Source organism: Podarcis liolepis (genome assembly GCF_965112155.1).
Source record: "Podarcis liolepis genome assembly, chromosome: 5".
Classification (NCBI taxonomy): Eukaryota; Metazoa; Chordata; class Lepidosauria; order Squamata; family Lacertidae; genus Podarcis; species Podarcis liolepis.
Window position 1 is genome coordinate 83,674,960 of NC_139556.1, and position 21,336 is coordinate 83,696,295.

General features: G+C 41.7%; 1 protein-coding gene across 1 annotated transcript in view; it reads right to left on the reverse strand.

The window, feature by feature from the left end:
• Positions 1–18,770, reverse strand: part of KPNA4 (karyopherin subunit alpha 4) — a 29,473-nt gene extending 10,703 nt beyond the window's left edge. The window contains exons 1-9 of the mRNA XM_083504254.1: positions 18,031–18,770; positions 9,406–9,450; positions 6,662–6,751; positions 6,553–6,582; positions 6,420–6,472; positions 3,953–4,048; positions 3,773–3,858; positions 2,133–2,219; positions 37–206 (exon numbers count right to left, since the gene is read on the reverse strand). Coding sequence (XP_083360380.1) covers positions 37–206; positions 2,133–2,219; positions 3,773–3,858; positions 3,953–4,048; positions 6,420–6,472; positions 6,553–6,582; positions 6,662–6,751; positions 9,406–9,450; positions 18,031–18,099 — 726 coding nt within the window. The 5' untranslated portion in view covers positions 18,100–18,770. The remainder of the gene's footprint in view (positions 1–36; positions 207–2,132; positions 2,220–3,772; positions 3,859–3,952; positions 4,049–6,419; positions 6,473–6,552; positions 6,583–6,661; positions 6,752–9,405; positions 9,451–18,030) is intronic.
• Positions 18,771–21,336: the final 2,566 nt, after the last annotated feature.

Genomic DNA, 21,336 nt, shown 5'->3' on the forward strand with positions numbered 1-21,336 from the left:
CACAGTGATAAAATTTCAACAAAGAAGTAGTTTTACCTCCTGGATCGTTTCCATAGGTGGAGGCGGGTCTTTGTGGCGACACAAGTTGACCATTACCCAAGTAACATTTCTTAAGAAAGTTATGGGAATAGATGGGCTGATGAATGACAGCAGAGGCTTCACCACTCCAAGACTAATGACATAATCTCTACACTGGGGTCCATCACCTGTATAAACATGGAGGAGCTTGTGGGTAGAAGAAATATCAACACTGGTCTATCAAAATTGCTTTTCCCCATTAGGATAGCTCTCTCTGTATGTGAACAGTTTGAAATAAGCAACTTCCAGGTATAGACTCAGTTTGTTAGAATGGTTGATTTGTAGAATTAAGAGTTGGAATGGGTGCTTGCAAGTCATCTAAGTCCAACCTCCTCCTTGATGCAGAAAATCTACAAAGGATGGCTGTCCAGCATCTGTTTGAAGACCTCTGGACAGAGAGACGGCACTCCCAAAACCCCTTTTGGGAAAGCAGAAAACAAGCCCTTGCCTTTTTCTGTAACAGCCCTTCAGGCATTTGAATAGTGTTGTTGGGGCAGCATTTGAAATAATGAGAAATGAGAATGCTTCTACATTTCAGTATTTTTAGCCAATGTGTAAAGTCAGAGTTATGACTGACAAGTGCTATGGAGAAATTTAGAGTAATACACATTTTAGAGAAGACCCCTAAATAACCCAGGAAGTCCTTTCTCCAAAAAATTGTAGAAGAAACTGATTGTTCATTTTCAAACTTTCTTCTTCTTACCTAGTAGAAGCAGAACAGTTGCTGCTGAGAGAAAATAACTAAGAAAACCAGTACTTTAGTGTAGCTGTAAATCAGATTATTTTTTGGGGGGGGGGGAATTCCGCACTCCACCCCTAAGCATGAACATTATAGATCCCTTTTTGTTACAAAAAAGAGAAAAGGGTGCTTATCAATGTTCTGTTAACATGGCTGTAGCTATTATGAGACAGAAATAACTACAACAAATGCTCTTAGAATACACTGCCTGCTTTTTAACAATTTAATCTTGAATTTTTCCAAGTATGGGCATCTTGGCTGCCATAAATCTTATGCCTCATCTGAACTCTCCCCTCCACATACTCCAAATACCATGCTAGGTTGTTCACTGAAATGTAGTATTTCCAATCTATGAAAAACCAACAGTAAATTCAGGAAACTTGAATACTTTGCATGGTTTGGCGGGGACTATTTTTTGTCACTAACAGCTATGTTGTAAGTAGACATTCAAGAGGTTAAGCCTTTTGAAACATAGAAATGCAATTGTGGAAAATGTTTCACCAGTGAGGCCCCTGATTTATTTGTGAGTTCTCCAAAATAGAATACAAATTGGTGTATGACATAAAAGGTATGCAAATATATGCCCTCTTTTGCATGTGGCTGCGGAGGGCCCAATCCATATATAATGCACTAGGTCTAGAAAATCATGTTGGCACCTATGCACAGGATACACTACCATGACTAGATATATTAAGCTGGCATAATAGCATAATAGCTTCTTCAACCTGCCCTGCCCATTTTTGGAAATGCATAAAGTCAAGTATGAAGTCATAACCTTCTTGGCTGAGTGTCCTAGAAGACCTGCCCCCTGTCTTGAAGGCCTTTACCCACCTGGCCTGGGGGAGGGGATGACTGACTCCAGCCAAAAAACCAGAGGCTGCTGAACAGTCTCTTGGGCTAGAGTTTTGTTTTGTGGGCTTTGTTGGGGGGAGGGGATTGCTGCTGCTCAGCAGCAGAAAAGCTATAGACTTCTGATTCTTAACTGTAGTAGTTTAAAGAATGTAGTTTGATACAGAGAACTAGAAATGCATATGCTATGCATAGGTATCAGATATTCCACCAACTTGGGAGCTTTGCTTGCTGTGTGATGAATACCGAGAATAAGTGCACCATGACCTGAATGACTCATGTAACATCCTTCCATGTGATTTACTTGTCTGAACCTTCATGTGCCTAACTAAAATATGCTTTGGGAAAACACTCCCTAGCACAATTGTGTACATCGCTGGAGAAAAATAGCTTTCATTCAGTAGTAAAATTCTAAGCAGTTCTCATTGTCATAGTAGTGGAGTTTCTACACAGAAATGCAACAAACCTATGATATTGCCTAAAGCCCATACTGCCTGCTCACAAACATTTTGATGGGGCGAATGCAGCAACCTCAAAAAAAGTGGGACAGCATCTGCAAAATAAAGAAAAATATCATTTTTTAAGACTTTTTTTTTAGATTCCATATCCCCTTGGCTAAGATCTAAGATTTAAACTTTAAATCATGGAATATATAAACAGCCATTCCTCATTCAAAGATATTCAGATTGCAAATCATGCATAGTCGCAATTTGTCTAGTTATCACTCAACTGATACATAATTTCAGGGGCTTAGTGCATGGAACTGAACCTCTTGAGAAAAAAGAAGCGCCTTTCTGAACCTCCAGTTCTTCCTCCAAAGCACTATAATGTTCAAAATAAATCCTTCAAATTTTTTCCAACAGGCAAGATGCACAACTGTGTCTGGAACTTAGCATATCTCCCCAATGAGATGTAGCACACTCAGTATGCAGACAGAACAATGATGTGTAAAAGTGGAATTACCACACACTTATTTCTGTTCCTTTTGCATTATGGCTGAAGGTAGCATAAAGCCTCCGTCATTGCCACTTCAGTTTTGCAAAGCTCTGCAAACAGTATCCTTCTCCTGTGGAATACTTCTAAGCATGTATGGCACTAAATCCCACTGACAGCACATTTTCAATTTACTATATTTTTTTATCTTTAAACAGCCATTGGGTTGGATCCAGACCTCCTGCAAACACTGCTGACAATCTCTCCTACTTCCTGCAGCCTCTTGAACAGATATGAAGGGTTGGGAGAGCTTGTGGAATAGCATGAGAGGTGTCACTGGGATTTGCCGAGGCGGCAGGGAAATTGGTGAAAACCACCTTTCCAGCAGGAAACCCACATTGGTTCTTCATCCCCTCTGAGAACTGAAGAAGTCCTTTCACTCTGGTAAGGGCAAGTCTGGATCCAACCCATTATAAAAGAAAACTAGAGAAGTAACTATTTTTAAAAAATATAAAAAGTCTTTTATACCGATCAAGAAACACTGAAAACAGTCATATATTAGCAGTGGATAGTTCCAGAGATATTCTTCAGATTATATATATTTTAAAGGCAATTCCACATATTCAAAACAATGTCCAAATACTAAACAGCAGTTAATCTTAGCTACGATTAGTGAAAGTAAGTCAGTTTAAAACCTTGGCTGGCTTGTTTCCCACTAATCACAGTTTGTCTAGGTTCAGATGTCACAAGCTGAATTGGTTCTAAAAAGGAAGAGAAAGTTTATGGATGTCTCTTCATAGTGGTGCCAGAAGGAAGGCGGGAACTAGGCTTGTTATTGTAATGCTAAACTATGGTTTAGTGTTACATGCAAATTTGGCCACAAGCTCCAAATCAATTCGTTACTTACTAAATCCCATATTTCTGATCACAAAGCGGGAACACCTTCAGTGCTATCCAAATTTAATTTCAGTTTAGTGAGAGATTATGTACACATCTTCCTTTTAGCGTATGATTCATTGATTAGCATTTAGAATTCAATCATCCTGGCTACAGCATCAAAGAACCAACTCATTGGCACATGTGAATGAATACCCAAAGAAGAAATATATCGTGTGCATAGTTCTACTCAATCAGCAAGGCATTTTTGCAGGAGTTAAGTACTGATTAACTTACTGGATTGAACGACAGCTTGCGTTTGTTCAGAAGTTCCGGATGCAATATTTGTCAGTGCCCATGCAGCTTCAAACTGTAAAGATGGACTAAGAATATAATAAGAAACAAACAATAGTTTATTACAATACTTTTGATTAGCTGCTTGAGAAAACAACTGTTCCTTTAAAGGCACATACTCACTTGTCATCTCTTTCAAGGCAGTGCACTAATATGGGTAATATTCCAGATTTTATTAAGTCATCAATAGGCGGGTTGCGATCACTGGAGAGTAGTTTTCTATTCAGAAATATTTGGAAAGTAAAATATCAAACTTTCGGGCAAAGTTCAAATGGCTCCAATTGATTATTATAGCTAAAAACATGAAAAGCAGCTAACAGGGATTTCACAGCATACTCCATTTCCTATCTTAACATAAAAATTAAAAAATATGGTAGTAATTATTCTGATATTTCATAAGTAACAATCAAATACAATTTAAATTTAAACCAGTAATTCTGAATGCATTATCTTACCTCCCCCTTCTTGACATTTGTAAAATATATTTTAAAGTCCAAAATGTCTTAAATTAAATCAAAATTAAACTGAAAGGAGATCAAAGGCAAGCAAATGTGCCCATTTGCCTCTTTTTAAAAGAGAAGACACAAGATAGCTACCTGGGCCAGAGTGCTAGACAGTACAAAAATATGTTCATTATCCTGCTACAGAACATCATATACAGAGATTGCTGGTGATTGAAAGAATTGAATAAGACTGGTTCTCTCCTTTTTTAGAGGGTAAAGTTCTTGTCAGGATGGAGAGAATGGATGGCTGCAGAAATGTGGAATGTTCTCCCCCAGGGAGGTTTCCCTGGTACCTTTGTTACAAATTTTTAGGCGCCAGGCAAAACCATTTCTCTTCTCCAAGGCCTTTGGCTAACTAAACAATCTATGGCCTTTAAACTGGGGGAGGGGTTTGGGTTATTGTTTTCATTTGTTATTGCATTGTGCATTCTTGTGTTTTTATATTGTAAACCACCCTGTGAATGATTGTATATAAATTTTATAAATAAAATAAAGAGGTACATGTGTGAGCGAAAGTGTGAGGTGCCAAGCATCTTGAGCAAAAGGGTATAGGGTGGCTCTAGTCCTGAAGCACCACCCCTGCTTTAAACAGAACAAAGGTTTCTTGTATACCTTGGAGAGAAGAGTTTAGAGCTGGACAACTGGCTGGTCAAGTATTTCATGAGGCCAAAGAATGACACTACACATGTAACAGTCTACTGCTGTTTATTTCATTATCACGCCATGTGTTAGCAAGAGGAGTGAGAACTGCTTTTCCCCTAATCTTGAAGCAGTCAGGTTCATACCCATGATACATTAGATATTGCATGAAGATAGAACAGGTCAAGCTGTTGCCACTGATATATGGGAGAGCTGCCTTTAAAAACTGACATTAAATATTTTAATATATTAATGAAATATTTATAGACCACACTTTATCTATCCAGCTACTAGGTCTGAGTCCAGGATATAAATCAAAAAAGGCAAAAATAAATAAATATGAAGGCAGTTAAAACTATGACATCAAAATATCAAAACCATGGGTAGCCAACATGGTGCCATCCAGATATTGCTGGACTATAATTCCCATCAACTCCATCCAGCCTAGTCAATGATCAGGGATGATGGGTGTTGGGAATTTAAGAACATCTGAAGGAAACCAAACTATGAATAAATATAACCCTGGGATAATCACTCACTTAGAAATCCTTAAAATACCCCATCAAATAAATCAGTCTTGGTCTGATACCATCATGATAGCAATGTTGGCACCAGCAGCACTTTTAAATGAAGGGTATTTTACATATCAGGTGCAGGTTAGTTCACTGACAATGGAACAAGGAGAAGAGCCCCTCTGGCAACTACGTCTTCAGGTATGTCACCCAATACTTTGAACTGAGCTCAAAAGCAGATAAGCAGCCAATATAACTTTGAAAATTGGCATCAAGCAACTCTATCTGGCCGTACCCATTAAAATTCTGGCAGCTGCATTCTACACTTATTGAAGCTTCCAGTTTGTCTTCAAGGCAGTTTTGTAACTTCATGGAAGTTACAAGAGCATGGACTGCTGTGTCAAAATGGTCCCTGTCCAGCCAAAGCTGGTTCCTTTCTTTGGCTCTTTTTAATTTCTCTCTTAATTTAACTGTTAAGGTGGCCCTGGCATTCCAGGATAAAAGTTAAAGAGAGAGAACACTTATTTCATGAATCATTCACAATTACATGTTATATAACCTTCTTGAAAGTTATATTTGGCAAACTAACAAAACATCTGACCAACCATCCAACTTTTATCATCTATCAAAAGTGCACTTTTTTTTAAAAAAACCCTCAAACAATTTCCCTTAAAATATATGTCATTTTATGCCCAGTTACTTGTGGCATTTTGTGAAATATTGATTTCATTAATATTTGCATGAGGAAAATGGAATTCAATTGTTGATCAACTTGTGCTCCAAACCAATTTAGAATATGTCAAATACAGATTAGTGTTCACATTAAGAGCAGCTGAAGAACCAACATTTCCAGTCATAACACAGCACAGCTACCGATTCCACTAACAAACTGTACTACCATAGAAGAAAGCATATCTGAGTAAATTATTCTCTTACCTTGCAGCTTGCACTGCACTTAACTGGATACCTTGGTTGTCACTTGAAGCATTCTAAGAAATAAATATATTTAAAAATCAGGACTTTCACAATATAAGTGAATTTTAAAAACAGAAGTGGTTAAGATACTTACCTGCACTATTGCCTCTAGAGATGTGTTTTGCTGAAACAAATATCAAAGCATTAGAAATGTATTCAAAAAGACATACATATATAATATTTAATCACCAATTAGTTCTTACCACTCTGAAGTCACCATCTATATCAGAATCTTCACAGATATCTTCATGAGGTACGTTTCGTCTCTTTAACAGATGCTCATCTCTTTTGTTCTTTTAAATACAAAATACAAATTACATTCAGACAAGGGGCATCTGCTTTCCCCAATGCTTCAAAAGTGTATTATAAATATTTGTAAAATTTAAAACATGCAAATATGTAATGTAAGAAAAATGCAGTGTACAAAGCAATAAAAAATATTAAGGGTAGAAAATACAATAAGAGGCTTATAATTCATATTACAGTATAGAAAAAGTTACATGATTTACATAACCTGACACAGTACACATTTATATTCACTATTTATAATTTGCCAATCAAATTTTATATTCATATAGGTAACAGTTTTGTGTAATTCTAAAGCTTGCATGTTCCAAAGTTTTAAATGATCAAGTACATAAACTTTTTGGGGAGGAACAGAGTAATGGAACTAAAGAGTAGTCTATTCATGGAGTTTTACATGGAGCAGTTGAGGAATGGCAGCCATGGATGAAAAAGAACTATGCAGTTGAAAGGTTACTGTAAGTCACTTTAGAAATATCTAGAATTCTGAAAAGCAGCATAAAAGCTAACTTAGAACAGTACCCAACAATGTAGTTCCATTAGTGAAAGGTCTGGTTGCATAAAGGAACTTCTCCCTCACATCTCCCAGCACATAACTAAATCTTTTGAGAAGATCTGGAGAGGGCACGGTGCGGTGGGTAGTTTTATTGTGTAAAAGGAAATCCTGACACTAATGCAAGCACTTTGTTGGGTACCAACCTAAATAAAAAAAAATGCCTAATACCAATCAATTTTTTTTGCCAATTATATAGATAGGTGCCAACCTATTTACCGTATTTTTCGCTCTATAACACGCACCCGACCATAACACACACGTAGTTTTTAGAGGAGGAAAATCCGTAGGCATGCCACCCGTAGGCATTTCCTCCATAACACACACAGACATTTCCCCTTACTTTCTAGGAGGAAAAAAGTGAGTGTTATGGTGCAAAAAATACGGTACTCTCAAACAAAATTCTTATAGATATGCCAAGGAAACTGGCATTCTACTATTGGATTATGGATCTTACATTAATACGTATATATGCATTTACTTGATATTGTTCTTTTCCCACTCCAAAGTTTCAGACTTTTTGGGAGGAGCAGAGTGATGCAAGCAAAAAGCAAGTTGTCTGTGCAGAAATGTGCCTTACATGGCAATAGTCAAGGAACAGCAGCAATGAGAAAGAAAGGAGTATGCAGAGCAAATAGCTATCCCCGAACATTGGAAGCTCTGTAGACCGCCTCTAAATTCTGAGCACGTATCATCACACACATATTTTAAAACTTTTTCTGCAGTCAAAGGGAGAGCCAAAATTCTCCTAATACATTTAATACAAATAACCTCAATTATTTTTGAAATGGATTTTCCTTGCTACACATGCCCAATTAAACTTAAGCGCAATTTGTATCTACATAAGGAAAAGAAGTATTATCAGTGATATACACCAAAGCAAAAAAGTCAATTGTACAGCAAGGAAATAACTTGGGTAAATAATCACTTTATAATGTGCAAAGCTTAAAGAAATCCATCATTATACATAGAAAACAATAACACATATTTAGACAGTGGTATTAGTAGAGCTCAATGCTTCAAGTGAAATCAAACAGAGGTGAGATGAATCAAATTTAAGCAGTTTAGTATTGCAGCTAGTAAACAATTAAAACATTGACCATGGCTGGGAAACTTCTAATGACAGGGAAAAGTAGTATTTCAGGACTGAAGCATCTGGAGTTTTCCATCAACAAATAAGAAACATAAGTTTGTAAATTTATGAACTTTGTATGTTCGTCATACTCAGTGAAGAACCATTAAAACTTAAGTCAATTGATTTCAATGGGAATCTGCAAGTGTGACTGGGGTGATTTGGGTATACGAGTTTTTTTCATATATGTGCCATCCCCGGAACATAATCTTCATGCAAGATGCTTTTGTACGAGAAACTGAAGTCACCAAACAAAATTGACTGGCATTAGATTTAGGGCAATTAAAAAATAGTGCTTCACACTGTTCATAATTAGCCAATGGAATTCACTAAAAGATGCAGTAATGGGCATTAGTTTAGGCAGCTTTTAGAAAGATTAGAAAGTTTCATGTTCTCCTCTATGGATAGGCATACTATAGGATGCAATTCAGGAGATAATTGCTAGAAATTATGGGCTTGATCCAGTCTAAAATGGCAGAGCTTCTGTGGCTCATGTTCCTTGACTGATGAGAGGTGGCAGAGGATTCTTTAACATGGGGAAAGGGAATGGAAACAGAGCACATCTCTTTATTCTTTATAACAGTGGTTCACAAAGGGTATGGCGCGCCACACTGGTGTGGTAGATGAGGATGGCAAGTGTGGTGGGAAGATTCAAGGACAGTCAACGGCACATTTAAATAGCATAGTATAGTATAATATAGTATAGTAATTTTTTTTATTTGCAGAATATGGATAGGTATTTTTTTCAAAATCAATCACTGCTCAGAGTTGTTTCTTTTTGTTTTCCAATGTATTTATTATCAATAATTTTTTTTGGTGTGGCACGAACCAATTTTTATTCTAAAAGTCTGGCTCTGAGAAAAGAGTTTGGGAACCACTGCTTTATGGGGATTGCTGCACCTGCAGTGGATTGGATCAAGCCCACACTAAATTAAGTGATAAATAGCATTAAAGCTTACCTTTCTTAATTCCACAACGACTTCATTTCGTTGTCTTCTCATAGTCTGTAAAGTTACACAAGAAAGTTACATCTAGTTTCCACTGTTCAATAAGGCACAAACTACAGTGTCTTGAGACCTAAATGTCAACGTGGGGTTCAAACAATTCCCCACATGAAATTATAGGTTAACTATTCGAAGCATGAAAACTGCATACCCTTTGTTGTGGCTGTCTGAATTGGCTGCCTCAAGCCTTAAAAATGAATATTTAGCATTAGAAATTTGATGAAAGAAAAGTAGGTACAGTATTCAACTACTGAAACTAATGTTAAGGGGAAGCCTGGGGTCATATTTTAATACACGGTGTTACTTTTATAGTTCTCATGTTTATTTTTCTTATTTACATCTTACTTTTCTTCCATCATAGAACCCAAAGCAGAGATCACCCATCTAGACACTGACCAGACCCAGACCTGCTTAGCTTCAGCCAAGGAGATGGGTGATGCTTTTAGATCATACCCTCATCCACTATGGCAAAATGAAGTAACCTAGCTATTGCCGAATATCATTGTCTCATGAAAGTAAGTCTCATACAGAAGATACAGATTTAGTCTCTCTCTATCTGAATACTACCTAATGTTAGCAGTGCTTTTCTTCTAGGAAAAAAAAGGTACTGTTACTATGTATCCTTGAGTACTTGCAGAAAAGAAACACTAACTGTTAGGCAGTTGACATGTTTACTAATTGTATACAGACCAGTGAAACCTGCAACAAAATGAATAACAGTAGCCCACCTGGCCTGAAAAAAAAGATAGCATGATCAGGTCATGGGTGTGAGCAGAAGGGAAGAAAAGAAAAATTTTTTTTTTTCTTTCTAAGCCTCCTGGACCTTCTTCTGCTGTGCTACATAAAAACACCAGAAGGATGAGTTCTCGTGCTGGGTGTCAGACCTGAGCCATTTGGGAGGCCAAAACAAGAAAGGAAAACCGCTCTTTTCCTTTCTTTCCTTAAACATCCCTGTACGTTACAGGAAGTGGGGGTGATTTCTAAAACATTAGGAGACATATCATCTCAAACCTAATCACAAACACCCTTATTTTCCTCAGCTGGCATCTACATCTATATTCACTAGGAAAGCCAAACTCAGCCAGTTCCCTGAGCAGACGCAGTATACATGCATCCCATAATCCTCAAAGTTAGAGAATTGTGGAATGTGTTCTGCTGGTGCTACTTAGCTCAGGGAACTTGCCTACACTGTTCCTTGTCTATCATCACTGTGGTACTTTAAAGAACGGGGTGAAACAGCTAAGGAAGCTGTATCACCCCGTCCCAATATTTTAAGGAAAACTTTCAATTGATCTAAATAGAAGATTGACAATTGCTTTAAAGAAGCATATTTTCATACCAATACTATGGCTTTCAAAAATTAGTATAGATCTGCGCCAAATTTAAAAGCAGTGACAAAAATAAGCAATGCATAGAAAGATTATAGAGAAGGAAAACATCTAAAAATACAACCCTATCCAACACCTAATCAACAGTACTGTTGCTCAATATTTAAAGTAAGTATTTCAGGCATGACCATTCATGTTCTATTGTCCAAAACTGACATTGACAGCCAGAGGTTTCACACCAAGGATTTCCTATAGGAAGGCGTTTCTAATACACACCCATCGGCATACATACAGGCAACAAAATAATATCTGATTAAACTCAGGCAGGGTCAATAGTTCAAGCATGAATCAAAATGTAGCTTATAAAATCTGAGAATATGTTGAGAGCCACCGCACAAGCAAAATTAATAGGGACACCAGAAAATCACTAAAGTATCCCCTGTAGCACTGGTTCTTAAGGTTTTGTACTCATTATACATACTTGGAAACTACAATTAATTCAGAATGCGACAGCTAGGCTGGTGACTGGGAGTGGAGACCATATAACACTGGTACTGAAAAACCAACATTGGCTCCAAGTACGTTTCCAAGCACTATTTGAAGTGTTGGTGCTGAACTTTAAGGCCCTAAACTGCCTAGGCCCTGTATTCTTTGACATTTCCACTGCAGCAGAGACAAGTTAATTCTTTGTTTAAATTTAAAACAAAGTGAATTGCCTCTTCAGCAGGTGGAATGAATCTTAAAAGATACCACAGCCCTTCAATTTTCTCCTATATTATCTTGGTCTCAGAGATCACTTAAAACAATACAGTGGTGCCTCGCAAGACAAAAATAATTCGTTCCGCGAGTCTTTTCGTCTTGCAATGTTTTTCGTCTTGCGAAGCACGGTCCGTCGCGACTGCGCCTCTTCAAGCGGCTTTAAGAAAAAAATGCAAGACGTTTTCGTCTTGCGAAGCAAGTCCATAGGGAAATTCGTCTAGCGAAGCAACGCAAAACCGAAAAACCCTTTCGTCTAGCGAGTTTTTCGTCTTGTGAGGCATTCGTCTTGCGGGGCACCACTGCACCATGGTCCATTGAATTGCTAGAGACTCTGGCCAGCACTGCTCATCTCACATCTTGCCTCACATCCATAAAGATTGGCAATATGGCTTTGAGTTGCTCCTGCCACCTTCTCCAGTTTGTACTTATATTTCTGAAAATCCAGTTTTAAAAACTGGAGCTGCTAGACCAAAGGCAATCTTAATATCACGAAGCCAATATGTATCCTCTGAAGTACAAAATCTGATTTTAATGCAGAAGTGACTCCACTTCCAGGATCAAGAACGAATTTCTGCTATCTGCACAGATCTGGGAACCCTCTGATCAGGTCTCACCAACTGCACAAGTAAACCAAGAAATTGCTTTAGGTCGGTGTTTCCCAACTGGGGGCCATATGGGAATGCCAGGATATTCCAAGGGGGCCACAGGTGAAAATCGCGTAAATGGGACACCACAGCACAAGGGGCCACAGAGGGAAGTGAGAAGTGAAGAAAAGAAATCAGTAAAAAATAAATTAAAAAATTCCTGATTGGTTGGCTATCTACTTGGCCAATTGCAAGTGGATGGGGGGGCAGCCCACTAGGGCTGAACGCTTCTTTTTGGCATGTGTGTTTTCTTAGAGCAGTCCCGGTTTGTTTCCTGTGGGAGAGGGCAATCATTGAGGCTCTCGTTTTGTTCAGCAGAGCCCATGATCCAGAACCTCCAGGTCAGGTAAGTGCGGGGGTGGGTTGGCAATGGGTAGGCAGTGCGAGTCAGAGCTGCTTGTTGCTACCGCCAGTCTGGACCAAGTGGCAGCCTGGGCCTGGCTCTGCATGGCGCAGGGTGCAATCCACCCCAGCACCTAGCTGAACGGGGTTGTCTGGTGCTGCTGACTTGCATCTAGTAAATAACTAAGTGTCTACACAAAAGAAAGCCACACTGAGTTCAGTGAGCCTTACTCCCAGGTAAAGGTTTGTGGGGCTATAGTGTTTTATCTGGGCAGCCATGGCTCCTCTGGACAACAATATCTTTTTGCACCAGGTCAGTGAGGACCACTTGCTTTTTAAAATTCTCCCATTTTCACATAACTCCCTGTGCGCCTTTTGGACTGTATCTGTAGGTTTCCCCCTGTGTCAAATAAGTGTTGTTTACTTTTTATAATACACAGAACATGGATCTCCCTCAGGAGGTTCTGGACTCTCCTTCCTTGCAGGTTTTTAAGCAGAGATTGGATGGCCATCTGTCATGGATGCTTTAGCCAAGTTTCCTACATTGCAGGGGGTTGCAGTAGAAATATGACCCTTGAGGTCCCTTCCAGCTCCACAATTCTATGTTTTTCTGGTTCAACAATATTTCATTATCATTTTATGTAACTGTATTTTGTATAATTTATAAAAATTATAAATAAAACATGTTCTATTTACAAACAAATTATTTAAATAACTACTTTTCTACCAGTAGGATGGGGGAGGCATCGGTGTAGCCAATATTTTTGTTAAGGGGGCAGAACCTCAGATTTGTATTGATTTTTACTTATTGGGGGGGAGCTGCCCCCCAGGCTATGCTCTTGGGGGTCCACAGGTCGGGAAACATTGCTTTAGGTGACTGTATTTTTAGATGTAGCAATAAGAACAGTGCATGATCTGAGATTATGTCCCAGGATCTCTTGCAATGACGGCATGTAATTAGAAATGTGGGTCAGCATCCTCTGAAATATTGTAGAGGATCCTGTGATACATCTCACTCAATATGCACTCAAACTATGTAGCAAAGTATTTCAGGAAGGTCCTAAATCTTCCCACACTCCAACTACAAACCAGCAGAGATTTCAGAGGTGTAACATTCAGAATGTAATGTCCCCAAGCTTCAGCATCAATACAGAATTGCAACATTATAAAAGTAGGATTTGCTGATGACAGCAGGACAGAACAACTTCTGAAGGAACTGTTGAGCATAATGACACTTGAAAAATTCAAATCACACGACATAATGCATCTATGACAAGCATTAGGAGAGCACTATAGCAAAGGTTTGCTATAGGTCAATGTCAGAGAAACACCGATTTGTAGAGTTGTACCCCAAGGGTCATCTAGCCCAACCACCTGCAATGCAGGAATCTCAGCTAAAGCATCAGTGACATAGGGCCATTCAACCTCTGCTTAAAAACCTCCATGGGAGAAGCATTCACAGGCTCCTGAGGAAGTTCCACTGTCCATACCACTATCAAACAGCTCTTACTGTCAATGTTCTTCCTAATGTTTAGTCAGAAATTCCTTTCTTGGAACTTGAAGCCATTGGTGCGGGTCCTACCCTCCAGAGCAAGAGAAAAAAGGTTGCTCCATCCTCCATGTGACAGCCTTTAGTTATCTTAAGATGGCTATCATATCTCCTCTCAGTCTCTTCTTTTCCAGGCCAAATATAACCAATTCCTTCAAACCATTCCTCATAAAGCATGGTTTCCAGACTCTTGATCATCTTGGTTGCCCTCCTCTGCACATCACCTTCCAGTTTGTCAATATCCTTAAGTTGTGGTGCCCAGAACGGGACACGGTACTCCAGGTGTGGTCTGATCAAGACAGATTAAAGCAGAACTTTCCTTGATAAGGATATTATACTTCTGTTGATGCAGTCTAGAATAGGATTAGCTAAGCATGTGGTCTAGTAAGACCGGTCTTTTTCACATGTACTACCGGTAAGTCAGATGTCCCCATCTTATATTTATGCAGCTGGTTCTTCCTGCTTAAGTGTAGAACCTTACATTCATCCCAACTGAAATTCATTTTGTTAGTTTGGGCCCAGTTCTCCAATCTGTTATGGTCATCTTGAATCCACATTCTGTCTTCTACCACATTAGCTACCCATTCCAGTTTGGTACCATCAGCTAACTTAATTGGACCTGCCTCCATTAACCCCAAACCCCACTACTCCAATAGTTAAAAAAAAGACAGCAAGCTGGTTGTTCAACTCCATAACACATCTAATTGTTTAAAACACAAAGCTAGTTTAAAAGCCTGTGTTTGGACTTTACAAAATAGGTTTACTCATAGTCCACTAACCGTTAAGTAGTGTGGAACTGTGTTATTGATTTGCTCCCCTGATATATGTTATCTTGTATAACCTAATGGGCTTATTACTGTGACATAACTCTATGTGTGCTCAATTACCCCAAGAAATCCAGAGAATGTAGATCTGAGCATCCTAGGCTTTTTGCAGTTTTGTGAAGGGGGACTCTAAATGCACATCAAATATCCTGCACCCACAGTAAATAATTGGATCAGAGTGCATGAATACTTTGGCAATCAGAGCCTCAGAGACACTAATTTCAAAATGACAGAAGGTCTCTCGTACACTGGCATAAATCATGTTTCCCCCTGTCCTTTTCATTACTTTATCTCACAACGATCAAATGTTATCTGTAAAAATACTGCTTCAAAATTTATCTCTGCAAAAAATGGGTGCTTTACAAACTCCTGAAAATTAAATCATATGCTGGATTTTCCAACTGCACCTTGGAAACTAGGATTGCAATTCTAAACATATTTATTGGAGATCAAGCCCAGAATAATACAATGAGAATTAATTCTAAGTAATAAACACACGTGGGATTGAACTGTAAAGCTTATTAAAATTAAAAGTGATCCAGTGTAAAATGCAGTGTTATAAAGGCTTATGTTAAATATGCTTATTCAGAAACAGCAGAACAGTAAGTAAATCCAGATCATGGTCACAAAGACAGATGGATTTTGGATGACTAAGGAATTTGATTCAGTACTGGGGATCCCTTTGTCCTGGGAGCACAGGACTCAAGCAGAAGGTCTGTTTTCAGGAGAGCAGGGAAGTGGAACCTAGGGCTACCATGAAATATTCAGTTCCACACCCCACAGAGTGCTGTACAATCCTACTCTACAGAAAAGCAAAGTGGGAAAGCCCTCTTTTTAAAAAGCTGTATAGTTACCATGTCAACAGCTGACAGACTAATTCCAGTATTTTTCATGTTTTGAATGAAAGCTTTAAATAAGCATATCACAGAACAGATGCAAAATGTTCAGCAGTTGCTGCCTAGAATACATGACATTTATGAAGAATTCAAAAGTTATGCTAGCTGCTGGCAAGTATGCAGGTAAATTAGTGAAGGGCAAAAATCAGGATATTTTCCCAACTGATTATTCAGAAATACACAATATTTCTATGAAAAAATGAAAAGCAGAGGGCAGCAGTATACAAGTCATGGATTCTTCTGGGAACTCTTGGAACTACAGTTTTTTTCAGAGAGATAAAGGCTCTTGAAAAAATCCATCAACCTCACACAATTAACCACTTTCACTTAAGGAAAAATTGTGATTTTTAGGCCTCTCTAAATGAAACAGGAAGTGCCATCTTATATACATTTACTCAGAAGTCCCACTGAATTCAATGGGATTTACTCCAGACAAGTGTATATATAGGATTGTAGTTTCAAGTTAGAATAATAGCTATACTGTGACTATTTTCTCAATTTAAAGATGAGGTCGAGGCTAAAGGACTGTTTACTTGCCAGCAATTCTGGGGGCGAGAGATATATAAACTGGGACATATTGCTTTCATGCACTTAACAAATGCATGTTAAGTGCCATGGGTGGCCAATCTGTGACACAGACAATGTAATTGGCGGGTATCTGCTCACCAGAACTGTGTGACTGTATGTTCCATAGCTCAGCATTTAGGGGCACAAACTATCTCATGGCACACCAGGGGGTGGGGGTACATATGTGTTCATTTGGCTCTAGATTGGCACATGCTCAGAAGAGGAGGAGTTTGGATTTGATATCCCGCTTTATCACTACCCTAAGGAGTCTCAAAGCCGCTAACTATCTCCTTTCCCTTCCATCCCCACAACAAACTGTGAGGTGAGTGAGGCTGAGAGACTACACCATGCTGGCTCTCAGACATGCCTTGTGGAATCAGCTAGCAAAGAAGCCTGACCACCATTGTTATACACTGTGGTGTATAACTTGGGACAGAATCCTGAGCTGCTCCAACCTGTATTGATATTCTACACTGCTGAAAAGAGGGGTAATTATGTTTACATGCTTTTGCTCTCCACAGCTGACTATATCCAAAGCCAGATCTTTGACGAGACACTTGAAGTCATACTCTTATTTTATTTTTAAACACAGGGAAGACACAGACTGTCAACTTGGTGAAAAATACTTGGAAATATTTCCCATTTAACTGCTTTAAGTTTAAACTAGCATTTAAATAAAATGCATGTGAACATGTTTCTGCTGAACACAGGCGAATGGTTCTGGGAGCAGTTGCTACCTTTGAAGAAATGCTGATTAAAATTCGGTTTTAATATGGTCAACTTGGGGCTGGGTTTTACATATTTTAAAACGCTGCATGCGTATTCTGCCTGTTTGCACCGTAACAGTGTGGCTAAGGAGGCTAATTACATCAAGTACTGCCAGGTAACACGGTAGTTTGTGAATGTGTGTACACACACGTTACCTGGCAGTACTCGATGTAATTAGCCTCCTTAACCACACTGTGTGTGTGTGTGTGTACATGTAGCGCCCTAAAAGCTATTTTTGCCGTGGTGTGTAGCTCACAAAGTCTAGTTCCTACGGAGAAAACGCGTGTCACGAGAAGCGGAGAGAGAAAACAGTAGAGACAACATGTCATCTGACAGGCAGTTTCCATGTCAGGCAGCTGAGTGGGTGGGTAGAGAGGGGCGCCTCCATCCGCTCCAGCAGGGCTGCTGTCCTCCTCCCATTTCCCGCTCTGCTAACCCTGGCCCCAGCTACTGCCCCTTCCCACCCGCCTGCCGGGAAAGTCCGAGGCCCAGGACGGAAAAGGAGAGGCAGAAAAGGCCTGCCCCGCTCTCTCCTCCAACGCCCCCCCCCCTCGCGAAGCATCCTCGCCACGGTGAGCAGAAGCGGCCAGGCCTGGGCCCTCCCAAAGCCCGCGGGTACGGAGTGGCGACGCGTCCCCTCGTGAGGAAAAGCCAGCCAACCCCACCCACCCGCCGGCCGGCCTGCCCTGTCTCTCCGCTGACGGAGCGGCCGACTCGGGCTCAGGCCTCGCCTCGAGGTAGGTAGGCCCCGCCACGGGAGATTAGCAGAGACGCCACAGCCAACCGCCTCTGCGGCGGAGGCCTTGTCCGAACTGATCCCCGACCTCGCTTGCCGGCCCACCCGGCCCCTCCCTTCGCGCGAAGCGGGCTGCTAGGCCCGGGCTAAGGAGGGAGAAGAGCTACCTCCAGGTCTCGGCCTTTGTTCTTAAAGTTCTTCAGCCGTTGGTTGTCCAGCTTCTCGTTGTCGGCCATGGCGGGAGGTAGGGAGCGCGGCCTCTCCTCTTGCCTCTCCTCCCTCCTCTTTCTCCGTCGACACCCAGGCCGGACCCAGCCGGGCCCCTTCTTCCCGGCGCCGCTTCCGCCCCTTCGCCTCGCTCGCTCGCCTTCCCTTCTGCGCCGCGGCGGGTCTCCCTGGCTGGCCTGGCTTGGTGGCGGGCTGGCGGGCCAAACCGGGCGGCCTCCTCCTCCTCCTCTCGCCTGCTCAAGTCGCTCCCGGCTGGCTTAGGCCTTCCCAGGGCGGCGGAATGTGCCGGTAGCGAAGGGAAGAGAGAGCGAGAGAGAGAGAGAAAGATAGGGGGGAGGGAGGGGAGGGGACGGGCATGGGGCAGGGGAGGAGGCAACAGCCTCGCTCTCAGACGGACGGCAACGGCCACGCCCACCTCTCCCTCCCTCGCGCGCGCTCGCTCTCCCTCTCCCTCTCCACCCCTCCTCCCGGCACCATCCCCCTCCGACAAGCGCTGGCCTGATTGGCTGGCTCTCCTTGATGGGCAAAGGGGAGGCTCGCCGGCACACTGGAAAGAGTGGAGGTGGGTGGGAGGAAAATACGCATTCGAGGGGGAGGGGGGAGGAGGAGAGGAGAAGAAGGCGGGGCCGTGAGGGGAGCGAACTGCGCGAGCTCGGGTTTCGCAGCGTATTTCCTTCCCCAACCGCCAGGGGGGAAGCGGCTCTTTCCCCGCCCCCTCACGCGCGCACACGCCCAGGCGCGAGGCCCTGGCAGCCATTTTGGGGGCTGTGAGGCGGCTTCGGGAGCGCCGTCCCCGGAGTAGGGCAGGAGGAGCTCTTAGGCTGGCCGCTTTTGGCAGGGGAATAAAAGGCACGACCGGGTTGTTTTCGGCAGATTTATCCCTTCCTTCCTTCATTTATTTCCTCCCCCGCCCATCATCGTATCGAAGAAGAGCCGGAGAAGCTCGCGGAAAGCCCTGGTTCAGAAGTTGCGCACTTAAGTCGCGTTGAGTTCAGTGGTGCGAGGTTAACCCTCAGGAAAACGGGGCGTAGGGTCGCAGCCTGTGTGTGTGTGTGTGTCTTTTTTTTGGAAACAGTCGCCAAAGTCAGCAGGTAAGCCGCAGGGGTCAGGCATGTTCCGGGGGGAGGCACGGTAACGCTCCTTCCCATCTCCGGCGGCTCCTGCCAGAAAAGTCCCTTGCGGAGCAGAGGCGGACTCAGCCTCGCACACTGCCAAGAAAGAAGAGCGCTGATCGAGGACGTGAAATCGGGCGCGTCCTCATCTGAACGTTTGAAAAGACGAAACGGCGCGGTTTTATTGCGCCTGCTGGGAGAACCGAATACAGAAGCGACACGGGCGCCGTCCCCGTTTTGCTGTCCTCTGTGCGGTTCCTTTGGCAGTTGCCAGGGTTGTAATAAACTTATGAACTCTTGTTACAGTTGTGATAATTGTATTCTCGACTTGGGTTTTTTCTGAGGGCACGGGGCCGTCCTATGCAGAAATTGTGCACGTGATAAAATTATCTTAAGACTATGGTTCCCAGTTACTGGGGGTCTGCGGAATGCACTCGGGGGTCCGCAGCTCCATCCCTTTCCTCCCCCCCCCAAAAAAAAACTTATTTTTTGTCATTTTGCATGGTAATATCGCAGGTGTTATGGTCGGTTTTGAAGTCATACTGTTTTAGTGCTTTGTACTTTTTCCACATGTTGGCCAAAATCGGTTTTGAAGTCATACCGCAATAACGATTCTGACCAGCAATACGCAGCAATATATATCGCTCCTCGCATGAGGAAGAGCAGGGCAGCTGATTTCAAGGTCCCATGGATATCGCACGTTTCTGAGCTGAGGGCGACCAGGGCAGCCAACCTCACTTCAAGGCACCGAATTCACTTCAAGGTACCGTGGCACAACCTTCAGCTTGGCACCAAGGCTGAGCAGCTTCTCACAGTCAACAGGAAAGCAGCAGCAGCCACAGTGGGAGTACATCATCGCTAGCTGCACCCCCCATCCCCTCCCACTCAAACCATGTAGGAGAGGTGACTCCGCTTCCTCTCTTCCCCCCACTCATCCGATCTCCGACTCCTTCCCTCATGCCTACATCGTGATATATCGGAATATTGTGATGTTTAGCTGCTGATATATCATGATTTTGAAAACCTATATCGCTCAGCCCTAGCCTGTTTTTTTAATACACCTAAAATCCTTTGCTGATTAGGGGCTACCCCATATTTTGTTCCAAAAAGTGCTTTGCAGAGGTAACTACCATTGAGTTATCAAAACTTTCAAAAGTAGAGGGGGCTGTGGCTTGGCTTTTAAAAAATAGGGGGTTATCCATAACTAGCTAATTGGGAACCACTGATCTAGGGCAAGAACTTTAATAATTTTGCACAAGCAAAACAGGAGATGCAATCTTTTCTACTTTGTTTTTTTGAATATTGGTGGGAACTCTCTCCTGCTGAAAATTCTTAAGTATCTAGTGTGACATTCATACTGTCTCCCCACCTGCTGCTCTTACATAATTGTTAACTGCATGTAAAACCATAGTATGTGTTCCGTTCCATTCAATGCTCTGCTTTTGGAACGAATCGGGAAATGAGCATTGGGAAGAGAAAATACATCTTGGTGGTGGAATGGGTGCTGGCCAGTTGGTGCCAGTCAGAATTAGCTTCTGTTGCTAACTTACAAAACTAGATTATTTTTTCAACAAAAATAGCAGGTAGCTGTGCTTGTTCATTAAAAAAAAAACAACCAAAACCAACAGTTCCTGTAGTAGAAAGTCTGGACTCCAGTTCCCATTGACTTAAGACAGGAAATAGCTTATGATGGGAGAGTGAAGGGAAGCAAGGGTTAGTAGATCACTCTGATCCCTGCATGGTGCAGTGCCTGAGCCAGCAAACTGGGTTCTTCTTGAACCTTTTCAAAATGGTGAAAGCAGAACAAATACAGGCATCCTCTGATTCTGATTGTTTTCCATGTTATCGCGCATGATGGTGGAACACGCATACGCCTGTTCTGCCCCCTTTCTGGCCACTTTTGTGTGCCTCTGATGTGTACATGAGCAGTCACCATCACACGCATATCAAACACATGTAAATTGGTCATTGCCTGTACCTGAAAGAGAGAACACAAGGCGTTAATGTTCTTTTTTGGGTCCTGAGTATTTCCAATGGAATAATAAACCTGTGGAGAAGGCATGGGCTGGAGAATCCCATAGAGACTAAACAGACTTAAAAGGTTTTGTTTTCTGAGGGGAAGGGTTACATAAA